This window comes from Halichoeres trimaculatus, unplaced genomic scaffold, assembly GCF_033239565.1.
Source record: "Halichoeres trimaculatus isolate MK-OKI-2021-1 unplaced genomic scaffold, fHalTri1.1 fHalTri1_scaffold_15, whole genome shotgun sequence".
Taxonomy (NCBI): domain Eukaryota; kingdom Metazoa; phylum Chordata; class Actinopteri; order Labriformes; family Labridae; genus Halichoeres; species Halichoeres trimaculatus.
Window position 1 is genome coordinate 33064490 of NW_027437193.1, and position 19878 is coordinate 33084367.

At 39.7% G+C, this 19878-nt stretch overlaps 1 protein-coding gene across 1 annotated transcript in view; it reads left to right on the plus strand.

The window, feature by feature from the left end:
- The window catches only part of cdh6 (cadherin 6), a 135447-nt gene that overhangs the window by 68740 nt on the left and 46829 nt on the right, over positions 1-19878 (plus strand). The window contains exons 3-5 of the mRNA XM_074688741.1: positions 12315-12609; positions 12703-12822; positions 18289-18462. Of these exons, the coding sequence (XP_074544842.1) occupies positions 12315-12609; positions 12703-12822; positions 18289-18462 (589 nt within the window). The remainder of the gene's footprint in view (positions 1-12314; positions 12610-12702; positions 12823-18288; positions 18463-19878) is intronic.

The window sequence follows — 19878 nt, forward strand, 5'->3', positions numbered from 1 at the left end:
GCAGGTGAAGCTCTTCCAATGTGGCGTTGGTGTCTGATGTTAGCTCCGTTAGCCTTGTTGATGCTACTCTGCCCTCTGATATTCCCTCTGTTGCTGGGTTAGCACAGCTAGCTCATCCATCTTATTGGAGATAGATCTTATGTTCCCAATAAAGATGGAAGAAGGACAGGTCCATGTCATCACTTCTAAGCTCACACCTGACAACCAGCATGTCGTCCTCACCTCCTTCTCCTCACCTTGAGGGAAGACATCAGGCCTTACACCAGTTAGCACTGACATGCTACAGGCTGCTAACAGCTGAGTTCACATGTAAACAATGCAGCCATGGTTACATGTAGGATCTCCAGACAAACACAGGAGAAAAAGTAGTAAAAATATCACTGAAGCCACAAAAAGTTTGGTTTCCATGACCAACAATGAACCATACAAAGTACTGATCCACTCCAAATACATAGATGACGAATAAGAGACAAAAAAATTACAAGCACGGACAGAGAAGAGAGAGCTGCTGTAAAAAGCAGCCATAGCCAACAGGGTGGCGCCTCATCATGTTTTTTATGTTAATAATATATTTAAGACCTGAGTAAGAGGAACCAAAACATGCCCCCATTCCACAACCTTGAGTTTCTTTAATAAGGATCCTGAGTTTGTTATTCAACATCCATTTTGTTAACTTTAAACTGAAGTGTGCAGGAGCATCTTCACTTTCTTCACCTTTAATATAGGCATATTCTTCTTATCAGAACAAAGTGTGGGACTCTGGACCCACACTTTGTGTGTGTTCCTCTGTATGAATTACAGAGAGTTGATTTAAATAGGCTACCACCTGCCAGAGGAATAACTAAATGAGTCTTCATAGGAGCAGGGTCCAGACGGCAGTCTGAGTAAGGACATGTTAAGGTTGCGTTTAACTCTCAGATCAGGTTTCAGGAGTATCCCAGTTCTGTCTCAGTCATGGTAAAACACGTCTGCTTGCAGGGACCTGGAGGGGCCTTTAGACTGAATGTGTTACCTGGAGTACTTTAAAGACAAATTAGGCTAGGGAGTGTTCTGCTGGCCTGGTTTCCTGTCAATCCCCCCCAACTTCAGTAAAAAGCAGGCCCTAAATACTCTGCACCATTAAAAAGAGTACATGTTTGCCTTCAGATGAGTTACACACAGGACTTTCTGGTTGAACCAGTGTGTTTGATTTCTTCAGCCTCAGTCCATCTCCTCCTCCTCTGACAGTATTATCATATTTTATACGGTGGTTCATCTAGATGCTTAAGGACATTTTTTCTTTATCTTTGAGCAGTAAAACCAGAGTCACACACTAGTCCACAGGAGCAGTTTAGCTTTTGCATTTGCTGCGATGCTCACCCTGCTTTACGCTGCATTATCACCACATCTGTTCAGCAATCTGTTCAGCATCACAACATCTAAGTTTTCCAGAATAATCCCCCACCAAAAAAAAGGAGGCACAGACCCAAAGACTCCACGTTTCCATGCTGAAAAAAAAGTCTGTCGTATTACATAAAAAAAATTATGTACATCAGATACACTGAATGAAACTGTGATTACTGTAAATGCTTCATATGCATTCAATATACTTAATAACTTTTCATTTTAAAAACTTCACTTTATCATTTTTATTTTAAATGCTTCTTTAATGTTAACTGTACGTTAAACCCACATAACTATATTGTGTAAATTCAATGCATTTTATATGTTCGTTGTAAATCATCAAAATGAGTTATTGCAACTTAATTTTCTTATGTATTTTAAATACATTGCATATTAGTATAAACTGTCTAACCTTCTAAAAATGATCTTGCATTATGAATCCATAGAGCTACTGGATTTTTTTGTTTTCATTTAATTCTTAGAATCACACAACTTTTGTTTGCAGACTTTTATTCAAATGAACTATTCTTGTACTCCCCTCTGTCTGATACAGCTTAATCATGTAACTACATCCTTTTAAATTTAAAATGATAAAGACAAGTCATGAAGCATTTCTTTCTACATACTCACAGTATTTTATTTATTTTTTTTCATCAGTACCTTTTTATCAGTTTAAATCATACAACCTGTTTTAATGTCCCCCTTTAAGTTGTGAAAAAAATGATGGGGAAATTAAAGAGAAATAATTGCACAGCAAAAACCACTAGGGTGTGCCAAAACAGAAAAAGCATATGAATGGTAAAATAACCAATATGGACCAAATGTATGGTACGGCCACACCAAACGCAAATTTGCGGCGAGATTACATACAGTTAATGCAAAGACGCGTTCAGACGCCGATTTGCCCTGGACGGCGCGTTTGAGGTTGTCGCGCGTTTGGGCGGCAGACCAAAATTCGTTCATCATTGATTACATCATTGATTACATCATTGATTTGATGACGCTGGGGGGGAACTGCCACGTGGAGATGGAGGAGAAAATAATCTGTGCGGTGTGTCATTATCCAAAGTTATACAATATGAGTGTGTACTGTACAGAGACCAGAAAAAAGCAGCAGGCTTGGGTGAAAGTCGCTGAGGAGACAGGTTTTGAAGGTAAACTCTGTAAACATTCGTTCCCAGCTGGATTTCCCTGCACGGGCTATCACTGAGTTTGACTGTGTTTTCCTCAGTGGAGTTTTGAGCCTGATAGAGAGGAGGAAAGAGCGGGGCAGGGACAGAGCCAGGGAAAAGATGGAAGTTCTCTGCAGTCCTCTCTTTCCTCCACCCCTTCATTATCCCCAGGGAGACCTCTGGGAACATGGGTTGGGGGGGTCGAGGTTAAGATCGCAGGGAACAGCCAGGCAGGGCTGGTGGAGGTGGATTACCAGGTAGAGGCAGCAGGCCTTGATTGTGATCTCCAAAGCCTTCACACACTCTCCTGTCATGCTTGTGAAACCACAGCTCATTGTTTTTCAGATGCTCTTTTGGGCTTTCGCTCTTTAAAGGAACACTACTCTATTCTACTACTCTACTCTACTCCGCATGCGCGGTGCCACGTTATTGCGCATTCGCCCCTCAGCTTGTCAAAATAGTCCAGCGTCCAGACTCGGGCGTTCACGTGGTGCGTTACAGCCGATTCGCGCGAATAAATTTGCGAGTTAACGTTTGGTGTGGACGCTGAATTAGACTTTGAAAAGGATTGGGGCACAAGAAAACCTGTGTGGTTTAAGTTTAATAGAATACAATGGTCTGTTCATAACACTTCTGTAAAACTTACAGTGACCCACAGTAAGAGCTACACTAACAAGTCCTCAACAAAAACATATAAATGTCACAAATCAACTCCTACTACCACTGCATTTCCATATTTAACTGCATCTTGGCTTTAGAAAAACAATAAACCTGCCTTGGCACTGGAGAAAGCAATCAATATAAAAAACAATTGCTGCAGTCATTTATATATATATATATATATATATATATATATATATATATATATATATATATATATATATATATATATATATATATGTTTGTGTGTGTGTGTGTGTTTGAAGAGTAATGCTCCTCCCCTCATGAATGTTTAAGTTCCGCTAGATATAAAGGAAGGGCTTTTTCTTTCTCTTCATTCTACAAATATGACTCTTGGCTGAGAAGAAGGAAGCAGCACATAATACAAACATAAAACAGTGATTTTTTTCCAAACGCACAGCCCGCTGGTTGCATATGTTATATCCAAACCTGAGCACTGGCAGAGCTCACCTGACGCAGCCTGGTTTCAAAGAGGCTTCTGCATTGTGAAAACATAATACTTTGGAGCAGACCTGGGATTTGGCTGTTTTTCTCTCTGTGTTCAGAGGAACAGTCTTTGGGAACAGAGATATTAAGTTAAAAGGAAAATCCCCTCATTGACAACCCAGCAAAAATTCCAACAGGCCAGGTCTGCAGATTTTTTTTTTTTTTGAGGAGGAGGGAGAAGAGGCTGAGAGTCAGCACTCCTGTTCCTCATTGATATGTGCTGGAAAGAGAGTTTTGAAGAACAGAGAGCTCAGAGCTGACCTGCTCTCAGGTTAAAGTTATTTTTACTTATTTCTCCTCTTATAACAAAGTCTCACACAGTGAATGCCTAATGTTGCTGGAGAAAGGAGGACTGAGTCCTATGCTGCGTAAGTGGATAAAGATCCTTGGATCAGTGCTAATTCATAATGTGATCCTGGTGTGATACCACATTCAGAAATATTACTGACAGCTGCAGAGTCTGTCTGTGCACTTGAAGTTTGGTGGCTCTTTGAGCAGTTTGACGCTGCAGAATACAGTTTTACACAACACGTCCTCTTTTCATCCCAGAGCTTGTCTGAAAAATAAACATGTGAAAGGACTTAGAGGATGAAAATCTGGACCAGAAGCTCGTCTTTATCATCCATGTTCCAAAAGTAAACACAGCATTCGAACTGGGCTCCTCCTCCTTGGATCAGTGCCAGCAGCAGCACACACCCACTGTCTCCGAGCGTACACACTCACTAGCTCAGCAACCATCTGTAGCATCATCTTTCTATGTGGGAGAGACTCTAGAGCTGTGCAAATTACTTGGCATGTAAGCACAAGCTAATCACAGGTATCTGACCATACCTGGTTAGCAGAAAGCTAACTCTCGCCGCTCTTTGTCCCCTGCTGCCCTCCAAGTCCCTGAAAGCGAATGAAAGTTGAGCCAAGCTTCACCCTCTTTTAGAAGAAAGCTTTATCTGTTTTGAGTTTTGTTTCACTTTGGTTGTTTTCCTTCCTCTGTGCTACGTCCACTATTGTAGCTGCTCTGATTAGCTTCTTCCACTTGCTAATTAACACACAAAGCCACTTGCACACTGGGTGTGCTGTAATTGGCCGGGGCAACCATGCTTACGTTCCACCCAGAAACATCCCAGGGGAGGGGGTTGAGGCAGACACAGACACTGACACACATGTACAGAGGCCCAGAGGAGATGACTGAGCAGGATTATTCCTGTAAAAGTTGACTGTTTTTTTTTTTTTTCTTCAGGAAAACCTCACAGACTCTTTTTTTAACATGACTACTCTAAGCTCCTTTGTTGAGGAACCAGAACAGCAGCTAGGTTATCAGTCCTCAGCACAGAAGAAATGACCCTCTATTTTTTTATAAAATCCCCCATATTCTACTTAAGAGCATCTTATTTCATAGGCTGCTTTTTAAACGAATGCCCACCGAATGCAGCACCGCTGCCGACTTCCCCTTCAACCAACAATAAAGCTTCTTTACATCACGTGAGCCTGCTCCTGCCAGCTGCAGCTACAGGAAGAAGGAGTAAGTGCTGCACCCCCTACTAAAGTGTCCTTTTAACTGTTCTTTCTTTTGTTTTTTACTGTAAGTTCATCATTGCAGTCATTAAGTGAAAAAAAAAACAAACAAACAAAAACAAAAGGTTTACATTTTACCAGAATCATGCAGCCCTAATGCGGACTTAAACACAAAACCCAACAGAGAAACATGACAGGATAAAAATGCAAACCATTGTGCAGCGTCTGTGTCTTTGTGTCTTCAGCCAAACAAAAAGACTAGAGAATTTCAATTACTATGGCAACAATGACGCTCAGACTTTCACTTTTCTTTGAAAAATGTCTCTGCTGAATTATTATCCTAGTGTCATTTATTGCAGTGGTTCTTACCTGATCTGGATCCAAGACCCACCGTCACAGCTCAATGACAAGCCACAGACCAAATCAAGGTGAAAAAATAAATTCTCAGATTCATTAAGCAAAATATGTTGCATTTTAAACTTCAGTTACACTGTATGAAAGTTAAAAAAAAAAAAAGTAAACCAAAAAACTTCCCAGTAGTGGAAGATGCTATAGGGAGAAATATCCCCTTTTCCTTTTATTAACAGCTACTTCATCAAAATCAAAAAGCGCACATCAGATACACAAGGTTTCAAAAATATTCTGCAAAATTTTAAGATAAACTAGAAAACCAATTTCTGGATATATATATATATATATATATATATATATATATATATATATATATATATATATATATATATATATATATATATATATATATATATATATATATTGCATGAGTGAGATCAGACATTTTGGATCGTGTTTATTGTTTGTCTTTCAAAATATTATTAAATTTGACCAACCATTTAAGATGATTCAGATGCGTCTGGATGGGTGGATGCAGAAATACTAGCTTAGCAGGACATAGAGTCCACTTTTTTGGACTGGGTGAGTTAGCTTTTATGCCTGTATTCGTTTCGTGCAGCTGACAAGACAGGACTTCATTTTTGTGTTGGTCACTAAAAACTATTGATGCGGGTAAGATTGATGCGACTGTTGTCCCATCAATACAGACAACTGTAGCTTCACTGGCAGCAGCAGCAGCAGCTCCTTGCCCAGCTCCCAGTGACAGACGTACGCAAGGATTGTCAGAGATTCAGCCCGAGATTCAACCGGACGGAAACGTGAGCTGCACAGTCATCCACCCCCACCCCCCTCACTTTTTTTCTCAGCACCCCTTGCTGAAAAATATGTTCCCACGGCTATGGGCAGAAGCAGTGGGACTCCTGATTGTGATGTCATGTTCAAATTAGAGCCTGACTGATATGGGATTTTTGGGGCCGATGCTGATACTGGGGGGCAAAAAAAGCCGATATCCGATATATCGGATATCAGCTGATATATATAATAAATTCATTGATATACACATGATAAATACTGTACATGAACACAAATTATTATAATACCCTTATGATTCAAGGCAGAGACAGAACACTATTAAATGAAAACAAGGAACTTGAATTATAAAACTGTCAACATAGGAACTGTAGTGTTAACCAATGATAAATAAGAACAAGCTGTAAACACAATAATAAATAAAGAAGTCAAACTGTAAACACCTTAAATAAATAAGTCAAACTTTAAACACAGTAAGAAAAAAAAAGTCAAACTGTAAACACACAATGAGCAACTTACACAACATTAAAATGTTATTCTATAGTCTTACATTAGATAATGGTGAACGTGTGAATTAACAGTAGCATTTTTTTGTGTTTATCCCTCAAAAAAGCAACTTTCACGCCGTTTAAACGTTGATAGTCTTACATTACATAATGGTGGGTGGAGGGGCGGGGCACTTTGGCAGTGTGCAGCCCAACACACAGGAACAGGAGCAAAAGAATCTCCGTGGAGCAAAAATTTTTATAGTCGGCTACATTTTGATTAATCGGTGACAGGCATAATCGGCCCAATTAATCGGCCCGGCTGATTAATCGGTCAGGCTCTAGTTCAAATGCTGGTTTTTGATGGGGAAGTACAAAAACCCATACTAAAACATCTCCAGGAGACCCTGTGGTTAATAGATTTAGGAATTTATTTTAGAATATTGTCTGCAAGTTATTTTCCCATCAATTTCTTGGCAGTTTTCTTTAACCTGCAATATGTCCTTTAAATCACCAGTCTTTCCCATTCTGATGCTTGGTTTGAACTGCAGCAGATGGTCTTGACCATGTCTACATGCCTGTGGTGTGTGTTATCTAATCAGAGAGCACACCAAGTGCCAGATGTGAACATATATGTTTCACGTGAGGCTGTTCAGTGCCCTTCTCCTCCCCTGGCTGAAGCCAACGCACCGAAAGTCTATGCATGTTTTCAGTGAAGTGCAACAAAACGAGTCCACAGCAACACCCTGAGCTCTGCTTCAACACTTTCACAGCTCACGTTCTTCACACTCGCACCCCCAAACTCTCAGGAATCTGTTAGTCACACCTAGGAAAGGCTGCTTCAGACAGACAGACAGAGCGACAGGCAGCATCTCTGCCATGATTCCAAAACATAATAACCATGATGCTGTACCTGAGTGGAATTCAAATAAAAGGTGTTAACGTCCTGCTTGATGTCTGCCTGTGGGAAATGGGTTCCATTACATCCACCCAAAGACAGGTTTGATAAAATAACTATCAGAGCTGGAGATCTGTCCAAATCCTCCAGATGCAGCTCACACCTACAGGATGTGGGAAAGTATCAGAGCACACACACACTCATACACACACACACACACACACACACACACACACACACACACACACACACACACACACACACACACACACACACACACACACACACACACACACACACACACACAGTCAAAGGCTCACCCTAACACCCACCTGGCCTGGAGAAGTGCTGCAGGATGAAGGCAGAGGGTGAACGCTGAGCCACAGACAAAGAGAGAGAGACGAGAGAGGAGAGGGTGGTGTGTGTGTGTGTGTGTGTGTGTGTGTGTGTGTGTGTGTGTGTGTGTGTGTGTGTGTGTGTGTGTGTGTGTGTGTGTGTGTGTGTGTGTGTGTGTGTGTGTGTGTGTGTGTGTGTGTGTGTGTGTTGGGGGGGTTATCTCTGCAGGTGGAGAGGGGAGCAGCAGATATCTGAGCAGATCACATAGATGTGGACTCCTTCAGGCGCAGCACGAATTCCTCTCTCTCTCTCTCTGTCTCTCTGTCTCTCTCTCTGTCCATTTCTTAACCTTCAGAGGAGTCTTGTTTTGTCTTTCATCCTTCAGCTCTTTCTTTGTTTGTTCTTATATAGACCTGTCACTCTGATCCACTCAGCTGTCCGCCCTTCTTTTTCCTCCTCCTGTGTACCATCAAAGTGCGTTGCCTGTACACAGATATATGAGGAAACTTTCTCAGACTGTTTAAATATAACCAGGCTGAAGTGAAAGAGAACGGTACTTTAACACAGCCAGTCCCATCAAACGGTCACAGCTCAGATCCTCTGCTGCTGGAAAGCAAAGTGAGGTCTGGTTTATGTGGGCCAAAGCCCCAGAGTAAAGGTGCAGCAAAGCCCCTCTTAATACCTTAGAGATTCTTACACTTTTTCTTTCTTTCTTTCCTTCTTACTTTCTTTCTTTCTTTCTTTCTTTCTTTCTTTTTTATTTTCTTTTTTATTTTCTTTCTTTTTTATTTTCTTTTTATTTTCCTTCTTTCTTTCTTTTTTATTTTCTTTTTTTATTTCATTTTTTCTTTCTTTCTTTCTTTTTTATTATCTTTTTTATTTTCTTTCTTTCTTTCTTTTTTATTTCCTTTTTTATTTCATTTTTTCTTTCTTTCTTTCTTTCTTTCTTTTTTATCTTCTTTTTAATTTTCTTTTTTTATTTCATTTTTTCTTTCTTTCTTTCTTTCTTTTTTATTTTCTTTTTTATTTTCTTTTTTTATTTCATTTTTTATTTCTTTCTTTCTTTTTTATTCTCTTTTATTCTATTCTATACTTCTTTTTGCTTTTCTTTCTTATTTTTTTCTACCTTTTTTATTGTCTTTCTTTCTTTCTTTTTTTCTTACTTTCTTTCTTTCTTTCTTTCTTTCTTTCTTTTTTATTTTCTTTTTTATTTTCTTTCTTTTTTATTTTCTTTTTATTTTCCTTCTTTCTTTCTTTTTTATTTTCTTTTTTTATTTCATTTTTTCTTTCTTTCTTTCTTTTTTATTATCTTTTTTATTTTCTTTCTTTCTTTCTTTTTTATTTCCTTTTTTATTTCATTTTTTCTTTCTTTCTTTCTTTCTTTCTTTTTTATCTTCTTTTTAATTTTCTTTTTTTATTTCATTTTTTCTTTCTTTCTTTCTTTCTTTTTTATTTTCTTTTTTATTTTCTTTTTTTATTTCATTTTTTATTTCTTTCTTTCTTTTTTATTCTCTTTTATTCTATTCTATACTTCTTTTTGCTTTTCTTTCTTATTTTTTTCTACCTTTTTTTATTGTCTTTCTTTCTTTCTTTCTTTCTTTCTTTCTTTCTTTCTTTCTTTCTTTCTTTCTTTCTTTCTTTCTTTGTGATTGATACACAGACAAATCCACATCAAGCCACAGTATGACGTAGCTTATGTGCGCTGCTGCTGAGAAACAATAGACAAACAACTACAGGAACACGAGAAACAGCTGTGATAATGGCGTTAGACAACTGCGTCTGTTTTTGTAAAGTTAAGAATCAAAGGAACGCTGACAAATACGAAAGCATGTTGACGTCACGTCTGCTCGTCACTCCCGCAGCTCCCGCCTCTCTTTTCCCTAATTGGGCCTGTTAGAATTTAGCCGAGTGAATTTGTTGGTCAATGGAGCCTGGCAAGCTGGATCTGCAGGATTCAGAAACTGAATGAGGCAGGTCCATCTGCTCTGCAAGGTTACCAGAGCACCCCCTAGGTGAGAAAATACTCTGTCCCTCCCAGACGCTACTTTGAATTCACCAGAAGGTCCCAGACCCAGCTCTTAATCACTATTTAGCACTGATTATTGAATGTTGTTAAAGGTTGAACTATATTGTTGACATTAATTTTAAGCCACTGTTAGGTGTGGCTACAGTATTTAAGATTCCTCATTCATTTCTTTTGACACATACTTTCTAATGTAGCACCACCACACATTTTAAAAGCCTTCACACAGAGGATCCATTGTTATGATCATTGCACCTTTTTACTTCTTTTTGCACTGTATCTGTATACTGAAAAACTGCGGCCTACGCAAAAAAAAGTCTATGTCTAGGTAGCACAGTTAGCACTAGGCAGATTCGTGATGAACTCTCAGTTGTTCAAGAATGAGATGTTTTTTGTTCTTTTGCATAGAAAGGTGTCAGTTTACCTCAAACAAATGTATGTGTTTCGTGACTCACAACATCGTCTTGTCTCGTTTTTTTGTTTGTTTGTGTTAGGAGGTGTAAAAGCTGCATGAGGAGGAAACACATGAATTTATGTGCTTTCCATCCTTTCTCTGGGCTGTATATCTCTACCTGTGACGTCAGGGCCTCAGTGTGTCACAAGTTTTATGAGAGACATACACTTTTTGGAGCTGTCACACACACAGCTGTTAAAGCTGTGAATAAGTTCAGGCCACTGAAGAAGCAGCAGAGCACCAACAAACCATTTAATGTAGCTTCAGACCTGAGCACCTTAAATCTCCTCCCTGTTGAACTAACTCCTTTGAGGTCTTTTCAGCCCGACGCTGTGTTGGCAGAGCTATTGACAAACTCCAATGATCAAACACAACATCTTGTTTCTGTTGGCTCACACTGCACACTAGTAACATGTTTTTGTTTTTGTTTTTGTTTTTTGGATAAGAGGTTGGCATACACTCCTGAAACAGTCACTAACTGCAGTCTATTATCAGTAGTTGTTCAAAGAGGGGGTAACAGTTTAGCTGACCAGGATCGATCCAAACAGCAGATAAACCCATGTGACGGTGGTTTGAGCAGGTAGGCCTAGCTCTGATGAGAGTTAAGAATGAATGTCTTTGTGAAGAAAGAAAAGTTCACTAAGCTGTACAGTTCATTTTATCTAGATACAGCAAACATTTTGTGGCGCTCACTTAGTACCTAACAGGTCCTAAAATTACTGGCCCATACTGTCACACAGTTTGGTACCCTTCTGTTTGGGTACTAGATATACAGATCCAATATAGTGACTTCCCATGTGACAGTGGTAATAAATAAATAAAGCTCGATTGTGCTTTTTAAGAAAGAGCCACATGTCAATCACAAAGAAGACAAACTGCTGGGTGTCTTGTGTCACAGGTGGACTTGCCTGTTCCTGGGAATGTATCTGCATCATTGATACTGGTGTCAGTCTCAAACTAGTTCTTACTCCAAGCACCGTCTAAAGTAGGCGTGCCTTTTAAGAGTAGTAGAAATATATCATTTCTGGGTGTATTTGAAAAGCTTTGTCATAAAAGCAGCGACTTTATACCTAGGAATAGGTCGTTTTTCATTGGTATTCAAAGATGTGCTAACCTACCATTAGGGCCTGTGTCCACTAACAGCATATTCAGTCAGGGTTACTATCCATTCTGGTTTCTGATCAGGAAGAAGTGCAACTGTCACTTAAACTTTATAAATTGACAGAGCTGCAAAAAGTACCCATTAAACATTGGAAATCTGATGGACGTGCAGATTAAGTCTATATTCTGTCTGTTGTTTCAAGACCAGTTCTGGACGTCAAATTAGTTCCACTATTGGGATGTCTAACTATGACCCCCCTTGGACCCAAGGTCTATCGCTCAGGGGTAGCTCTTATACAGAGGTACTGTGGACGTCAAATGGATTTTCAGTAGACGTTGGAAAAAGACGTCATCTGAGGGAACAGTCTGTACCTTCAGGGGGCCAAAATTAGACGTCCATAAATGATGTTAAACAGATGTCCTTTGAACATCTCTTTGCTCATAGGGTAAGCCTCTCTGTGCTTCAAGCACTGGGCCCTGACAGCCATCACTGGACACAGGCCCTTGCAGTTTAAAATCCTTGAATGCACTGACAGAGAAAGACATGATGTATCTCTCTTCCTCTCTTGAAGTACTGCTCTATGATAAGAGGATGAACAGCTTATTTCTTGTGGCTTTTCTGCAGCTCCAGTCGGACCAGGACCGTGGGAGTGGTTTAGTGAAGTACATTCTGTCTGGGGACGGAGCTGGCACCATCTTTGTCATTGATGAAAATAATGGTGACCTGCATGCCACTCGCCGTCTGGACCGAGAGGAAAAATCCTTTTACATCCTTAGAGCTACGGTCGTCAACAAACGGACAGGCGTCAAACTGGAGCCAGAGACTGAGTTCACCATCAAACTGCATGACATCAATGACAACGAGCCGCAGTTTGAGAGAGAGGTGTATGTTGGCAGCGTTCCTGAGAGGTCGGATATCGGTAAGAACGACTCACACTGTGATCCATCAATGTCAAAAGCATCTGTTGTATAAGCTGGATGTTGAATCTGTTGTGTCCGTTTTTATCTTTTAGGTACGTCAGTCATCCAGGTGACCGCTACAGACGCTGATGACAGTATGTACGGCAACAGTGCCAAACTGGTGTACAGCATCAGCCAGGGACACCCGTACTTCTCTGTGGACCCAAACACAGGTACATTTCACAGTCAGGGTGTGTTCACGCCAAGTGGTCTGGTTTGGTCCAGTGAGCCCTTTTTGGGTTTTCACAGCCAACCGTACCTCCAGAGATCATACTGCGCTTTTTGCTGGTATAAGCAGTGAGTCACATGATTGTCTCACACACTAAAAACACCACAGACTGGAAAGCTTACCTTTTTTCATGAACGCTGTGGTGGTTGTCTGCCAAAATCAAATAATGCAATGAAAGACTGAAGTCTGTATGTGGCTATAATCATATTTAGAGTATTATATGACAGCACTTTCAGAATGCTTTGTAATGCAAAGCCTGCTCCTCTCCCTTGTAGTCCTCCTTCTTAGTTTGAACACATACTTTTATTTTGAAGTTGTGTTCAGGATGGTTATTGGGAAAAAGAACAAAACACAACAAAACAGAAGAAAAAGTAAAGTGAAATTGCCTTCACAGCCTTAAACTGAAATGATGGTGATTTTTCTATCATTTAATTTGTTAGCGGCAGATGTTGTGTTTTTATTCTTATTTATGACATGAGGTCACAGGTCTGTCTCTGTACTTCTCTCCACTCTACTGGTGTCTGTGTTGGAGACACGTGTATAACATGATGTTGACACCAGTTTGGATTCTTGGGTGTAGTTAAAACCAGGCATTTATAAAGGTCAGCAGTAGGGCTGCAAGGATTTGTTGATATAATCAACTATGTAGACTACAAAAATTCATCAACACAGATTTTAACAGTCAATGCGTCGTATTATTGTTTTTATTGATGTTGTCATATGGTGAAATAAAATACCAGGCGGTAAGTTCTTATCTGTAACTTCAGTTCACTGCATCAGGCACGGATACTTTTTATGAAAAAAGACCACTAAGTTCATACATGAGGAAAACTGATGAGGAAATTTGTCCACGCCCCAGTGGCACTGCACGCTGACGGAGGCTATGCATCTCCAGCTTGGACAGACTGAAAGCTCCCGGTGTGAAGTGTTTGATAACGTGATTTAGTGAGTCTTCTTCACTCCCCATTATAGACAGTTTTTACAGGATCTGAGTCACAAACTAGTGTCAAATCTCCCCTAATTTTTAAAAAGTGAGGACATTTATCTGATGGAGCTCATTCATGCTTATGCTGCACCAGTAACACTCAGCAGGGAGGAGGAGGGGTGAAGTGCGCATAAGTGAAATAAAAGTAATGCATGTAGAGAAACGTAACTAAATGTGTTGTCATGGAGAGCTGGAAGAGAGTCAGGTGGGATCATACAGAGAGCAAAGCAAGCTCCAATAAGCAAATAAACATTAGAAAACAAGCCCAAGGACACGAATAAGCGGTCTCTCCAGCCAACACTGCAAACAACAACTTCATTTCCCTGTTACCTGCTCACATGACACATGGATGACCAATCAGAGGAGAGAACCAGGCTCTGGGTGAATGCAGATATACAAACAATATACAAATACTTACTTATCAAAGTTATTTGTAATAGTTCTCTACTCTAAACATACTTTAAAGTGTCTAAATACTTTTTTCACACTGACTTCACTGTTAAAGATTTCATATAGAACAGGAACTATGTAGTCGACAGGTTACTACTGCATAGATTTTAAAGGTGTGCACTCCTCAGCCACTGATATAAAATGGAGGCCAAATTATGTTGAAACACAAATAGGCTAAGGTTAGACGACCCGGACTGGCTACAGGGGGCTGACTATCTACAGTTGCAAAATGTGGCCTAGCTTCGGTGCGGAGCCGTGGCTCCAACTCAGTAACCCTCGCCTCCAGAGCTACAAATAAACTACATTTATTACAAGTATCATTATCTGTAAAGGAGGACGACAAATAGCTGAGTAACGTGCTGGAGAGGGAGAGTCCGAGTGGGGGCCAAAGTAAGAGCCCAAATGGGACGACATCGCCAGTGCTAATGAGCTACAGGCTAACAGAAGAAACAGTCAGAACACTGAGGAAGTGTACACCCTGGTGGAAAAAAAAAAAAAAAAAGCAGAGTGCTTGGTGCAAACTACTACGGGTTGGTAGGATAGTGAGTTTGAAAAGAGAGAAAGTCAGTTAAAGTGTAAACTACAAAGACAGCTGAGAGCTAATGACATGACTGTGCTGTAGACAGGGTGAGAAAATCCAGAAATGACAGAACCTACTCACTGACCGCACAGATCCCATTTTTTCATATACTTTTAATCTTTCCTTTTCTTATCTGTTCTTATGCTCTTATCAAACACTCTCCTTAAGTAAGTTGAATGATATATAAAACATCATTTTGACATGGGATCTTTCATTCACTTGTGTCTCCAGAGAATGAAACCTCAGTTCAGGTTTGGCTGAAGCTTCTTTCTGAGGCCTAAAAGCCTCTGGGGAACTAAACCTTACTCAATACAAGGGGGGCTGTGCATTTCCTTACCATAAATGCTGGATGTTGAAATGCTGAGCCCTAACCCTAACTGTACCAGTCTTTATTATAACCATGGTGACAGATCAACTCTATTCATTTTAATGGGTCAAAAACGTTTGGAAAATGCTGGATATTTGAAAAAGGACAAGGGTTCAAATGTGAGAAATATCTGTTAGGCTATAACATGAATAAAGAAAATGTGACACTGGATACTGAATCTCATTCATCAGAACTAGGTTTTGAACCAGTGAATCATCACAGCTCTTCTCCTGAAAGGAAAGTGTCTTCATCTCTCTCAGTAAAAACAGATATCTGTGATTGAGAAACCAAACCACAGAAAAGTTGACCCTCTCCTGATCCTGTGTACTTGCTTCACAAAAGTAACAAAATGAAAATTCATTTTAAAGCTTCCTCTCACTTTTAGATACGAACTTCAACAATTTTTAAAAGGAATCTAGGTTTTAAACATTATGAGGAGGGTTCAGCAGTTTGAAAAGAGCTCAGAGGAAGAGCACATGCAGCCTCAGAACATAAACATATTATTGTGACACAGGCAAACATGGGTCAGCGGTGAAATGAGCTCAAAAATAAGACTACACAGAGAGATGACGACTGATTTAACCCCCTGGAAACCAAGCTTTCCAATCGGGCTGCTGGAGAAAGTTTGCGTCATAAAAAATGAAAACCATAAAAAGAGAGATTGCAGCCCCAGATATGCAGCCATATTGGAGTCACACAAATGTAAACATTGAATGGAGGGACGTAGAAGTGCAGAGTAAATTATGATTTTAGGATGTCTGAAACAAATGTGGAAAAACATGCAGAGCACACTAAAACCTATCATGGAGGCCTCAGCTAGCAAGAAAAAGAGAGAGATTTTAAGAGCCATGTGAGGAACTAGCATCTTAGCATTATCTACCCAAACATTTGAAAACATAGATGTTACTACTTTATTTTCATGGGAGAGAGGGTCAGCAGATTAAATGTTCTCTTTGGAGAAGCACATGCTCCAGATCTTTAACAAAGCCAAAATTTCATTTTCACCTGACAGCTCACCAGGATCCTATTCAATGTCACTATCCTTAGAGACATTCACATCATTTTGCTCTGTACTGTCATCATAATCACATGGATTTTGATGTTCTCTGCATCCGTGTGCATTGAATGTGGGGTACACATTTGTTTTAAACCTGCTGGCCCTGAATGGACGAGGAAAGGTTTCTTTTTTCCTTAAATGCCCCTGTAGATGTATGTACATTTCCCTCTCAGCAAATGGCTGTTTAAAGTCACAAACAGGGCGATGAAATACTCTTTTTGTAGTCAGACCAGTCATAGCCCCATCTGCCTTGCTTTTCCCTGAATGTACTCCTGTCAAATGTACCTTTAGTGAGTTATAAGTACTTAATGTACACAGGCAGCTGTTGTAGAGGCATGGTGAAGGGGAAACTTTTGAATACTGACCATGGTACAGTTTGTAATGTCTCAGTAACTGTACTTTCAAGTTACGAAAAAATCTGCACAATTTGCACTTCCACATATTTGTATAGTCGAATTAACTGGTAAAGCCTAAAACTATTCAAACGTGATCAATTTCCACGTGATTCACTCAGTTGTCTTGCCAAGCTATATCCACTACAACGAAACTGCCTAAACAACTAACAACGCAAAGTTGAGAATGAGAAGGAAGGCGCAAACGTTTTTCTAGCTCACTAGCTCTAACTGTAGCTCAGTAAAGCAGAAAACACGCAAATAAACTTACTGTCAGATAGTTTTTTTTTTGTTGTTTTTTTTTGGTTAATAAATTTATTTATAGTTTTTTGTGTTTAACAATACAATAAAAACAAGAGACAGAAAGGAGAGAAAATAGCAACGACAACAAAAAACACAAACATAACAAGTATGCACACTACCATAGACAGTACAACAATAATAGAAAGGTCAAAATCCATGTCAGATAGTTTGTATGTAGTTATTGGAAATGGGCTTTCTTTCATATTAGTAAAGCTTTTATCCAGCTTTGCAAGCTAGCAGCAACTGCGAACAGCACAGTCGAAGTATATCATAAAGTACAAGGCAAAACAGAACACACAAACACTTCCTCGAGTAGAAGACAAAACTGCTACTCAGCTGGGTGATGATTAGAAAGCTGGCCAATTTTGATGAAAAACAAGAATCCGCAAACCTAGATTGGATGCAAACTTCCAAAGATGTATGCCTTCACTACTCAGGGTCATCAAAAAAAGCACACAGGGTTTCCCAACCATAAATAAAGGGCAACCATTGAAAAAAGGAGAAGTCCAAACATGTCACCTCCTGTTTCTCGAGTGAGCCTGATGTCGAAAAAGACCATGACGCGAACTGGCAGGGTCACTGTCATACATTTAAAGGTTTCAATCTTTTTAAGACAAAAATAGGGTACACAAAAAAATAGTTTAGTCAAATTAAGTGTAAATATGTCATAATAATCATTTTTTGAACAACATAAATTATTATAAATAATTAAAAGTAACCTAATAATTAATTGCAGAAAGTGTTAAACTATTATTAAATTTCTAAAAGATAAGATATGATACAGATACACTTAAATTAAGTAAATTAATGCAATATGTTGGAATTGTACTTTAAATGTTCCACATTTGAGCAGCACTCAAAACAAGCGAGTTATTACATCAATTATACATTTTTGAGTTCAGTTAATTAAAGTGAATAATGCTAATGATTTTTCAGATTTAAGTCATGTTTACTTGCTTATTTTAGTAAGATGTACTGTTAGGTTTTTCAGTGGAGAATTTTGGAGAAAAGGAAGCAACATTAGTGATCTATGACAGTATAGAGGATTTTTAACCTTGCGTAAGTCTTCTCTGGGGAGATATCGAGCCAAGTCATGAAATTCAAAACTTTTTTTTGGCATTTTCCTAAAGCGGTATCCCACGTGTTCTCCAAGAAATATGTTAAAGATCAGAGATATGAGCATTCCAAGCTGAGGATTCTTTTTACGATATGATGTAAAATTTGGACAAACTGTAATAAAGAGAAAGTACGAAGTCAGGATTTGTTTTGTGTTCAGGAGTGATCCGGACCGCTCTTGGTCCTGGAGACATGGACCGTGAGCAGAGGGAACACTACCAGGTGGTGATCGAAGCCAAAGACATGGCCGGACAGAGAGGGGGTCTCACTGGGTCGACTGTGGTCAACATCAGCCTCACCGATGTCAACGACAATCCTCCACGATTCACCCAGAGTAAGAAACGCACCCCACACACATTCATATTCACTCACACGCATTTTTCTGGGATGTTTGAACTCGCTGACTGTGTGAAGCCATCCAGGGTGATGCATTATTGAATGAAGGTCTTCTGGTGGCTTTAAACTGAGGACAGTCAGCGTGCAGCATGTGGAAACAGAGTAACTGAAATGAAACAGAGGTTAAATCCACTCATCAAATGTCCCCTCAGGGGTAAATAAGGAGCTGGCCTTAAATTGCAATGGATTTTTTTTTTCTCTAATGAAAAGAAGAACATGGAATTTCATTGATTTCTTCAGGGTTATTCACGATGTGCACCCTCAGATAGAAGTGCTCCTGTCTCTCTGAGGTGAAACTCTTACTTAATTCCACAGAAGTTTAGAGAAACTTTACCTCCTTGAAGTTAATAAGGGAATGTCTCTTTGCTGATTTCTCTTAAAAACAGAACTCTTCAGCTTCCTGACAGCTGCAAGAAATGTTTTTGAAGTCATGATGAATCAGTCTCTTGGCTGTCAGTCCTAACTTCACACAACAACAACAAAAACAGAGATCTCAGTGAAGAAGCAGGAGTTCAAGAGGCCGTCACTCCTCCAGCCCGTCAGTGATGAGTGCTTTATGCAACACAAGCGAGAGAGGTGCATCAGCCAGGAGTGCTGTGCAGGGTCAGGTTTGATGATGCATTAAGACTAAGATTATCAGTATGAGATGTTCTGATTTTATCGTTTACTTGTTAGCTCAAAAAATGAGAGACCACCTGCAACAAGTCCAGAGATTTAACTGTTCATACAAACTGGGGAAGTCAAAATGTCCAACACTGAAATATGTGTTGTTTTTTGCTACATTGATTGATTGTTTGATGTGGGTTTAAGATATTTTGCCCTCACTCTTTAAATTCTGCATTCACCCTTTAAAGTGATACTCCGGGATGGAACAAGTTTGGTCCTATCACAAGGTTTAGGGCAGAAATTACCCCTACAGCAGTGATTTTGTGCAGCAGAAGCCCAGAGCGCTCACACCAAACACCCCCTCCCTGCTCCTCTGCAGGTTTCCTCTGCACTCAGACGGGGCCATTTTTTACTTGACCAAAAACACAAATAAACGGACTTCCACCCGAAAAATCTGATATTGGTCTGCATTCACGCTTTATTTAGAGAATTTTCAGTGCGTTACTACTACACACAAAAACACCTCTAAATAAGACTCTAGTTCTCATCGTATTGTAAAACGGCGCAACCTCAGCTGCAGAGCCACAGCTGGCTACGAGGCGCTCGCTGCTTAGTGTATCAGTCCACACGGGCAGCGTGCCGGATACAAACAAACGCAGGTAGTCTGCCAGGATGAATGATGCAATAACAACGTAAAGATGAGTGATTATGAGAGCGAGGACGACCTGCCGTTCGCTTTGAATTAAGC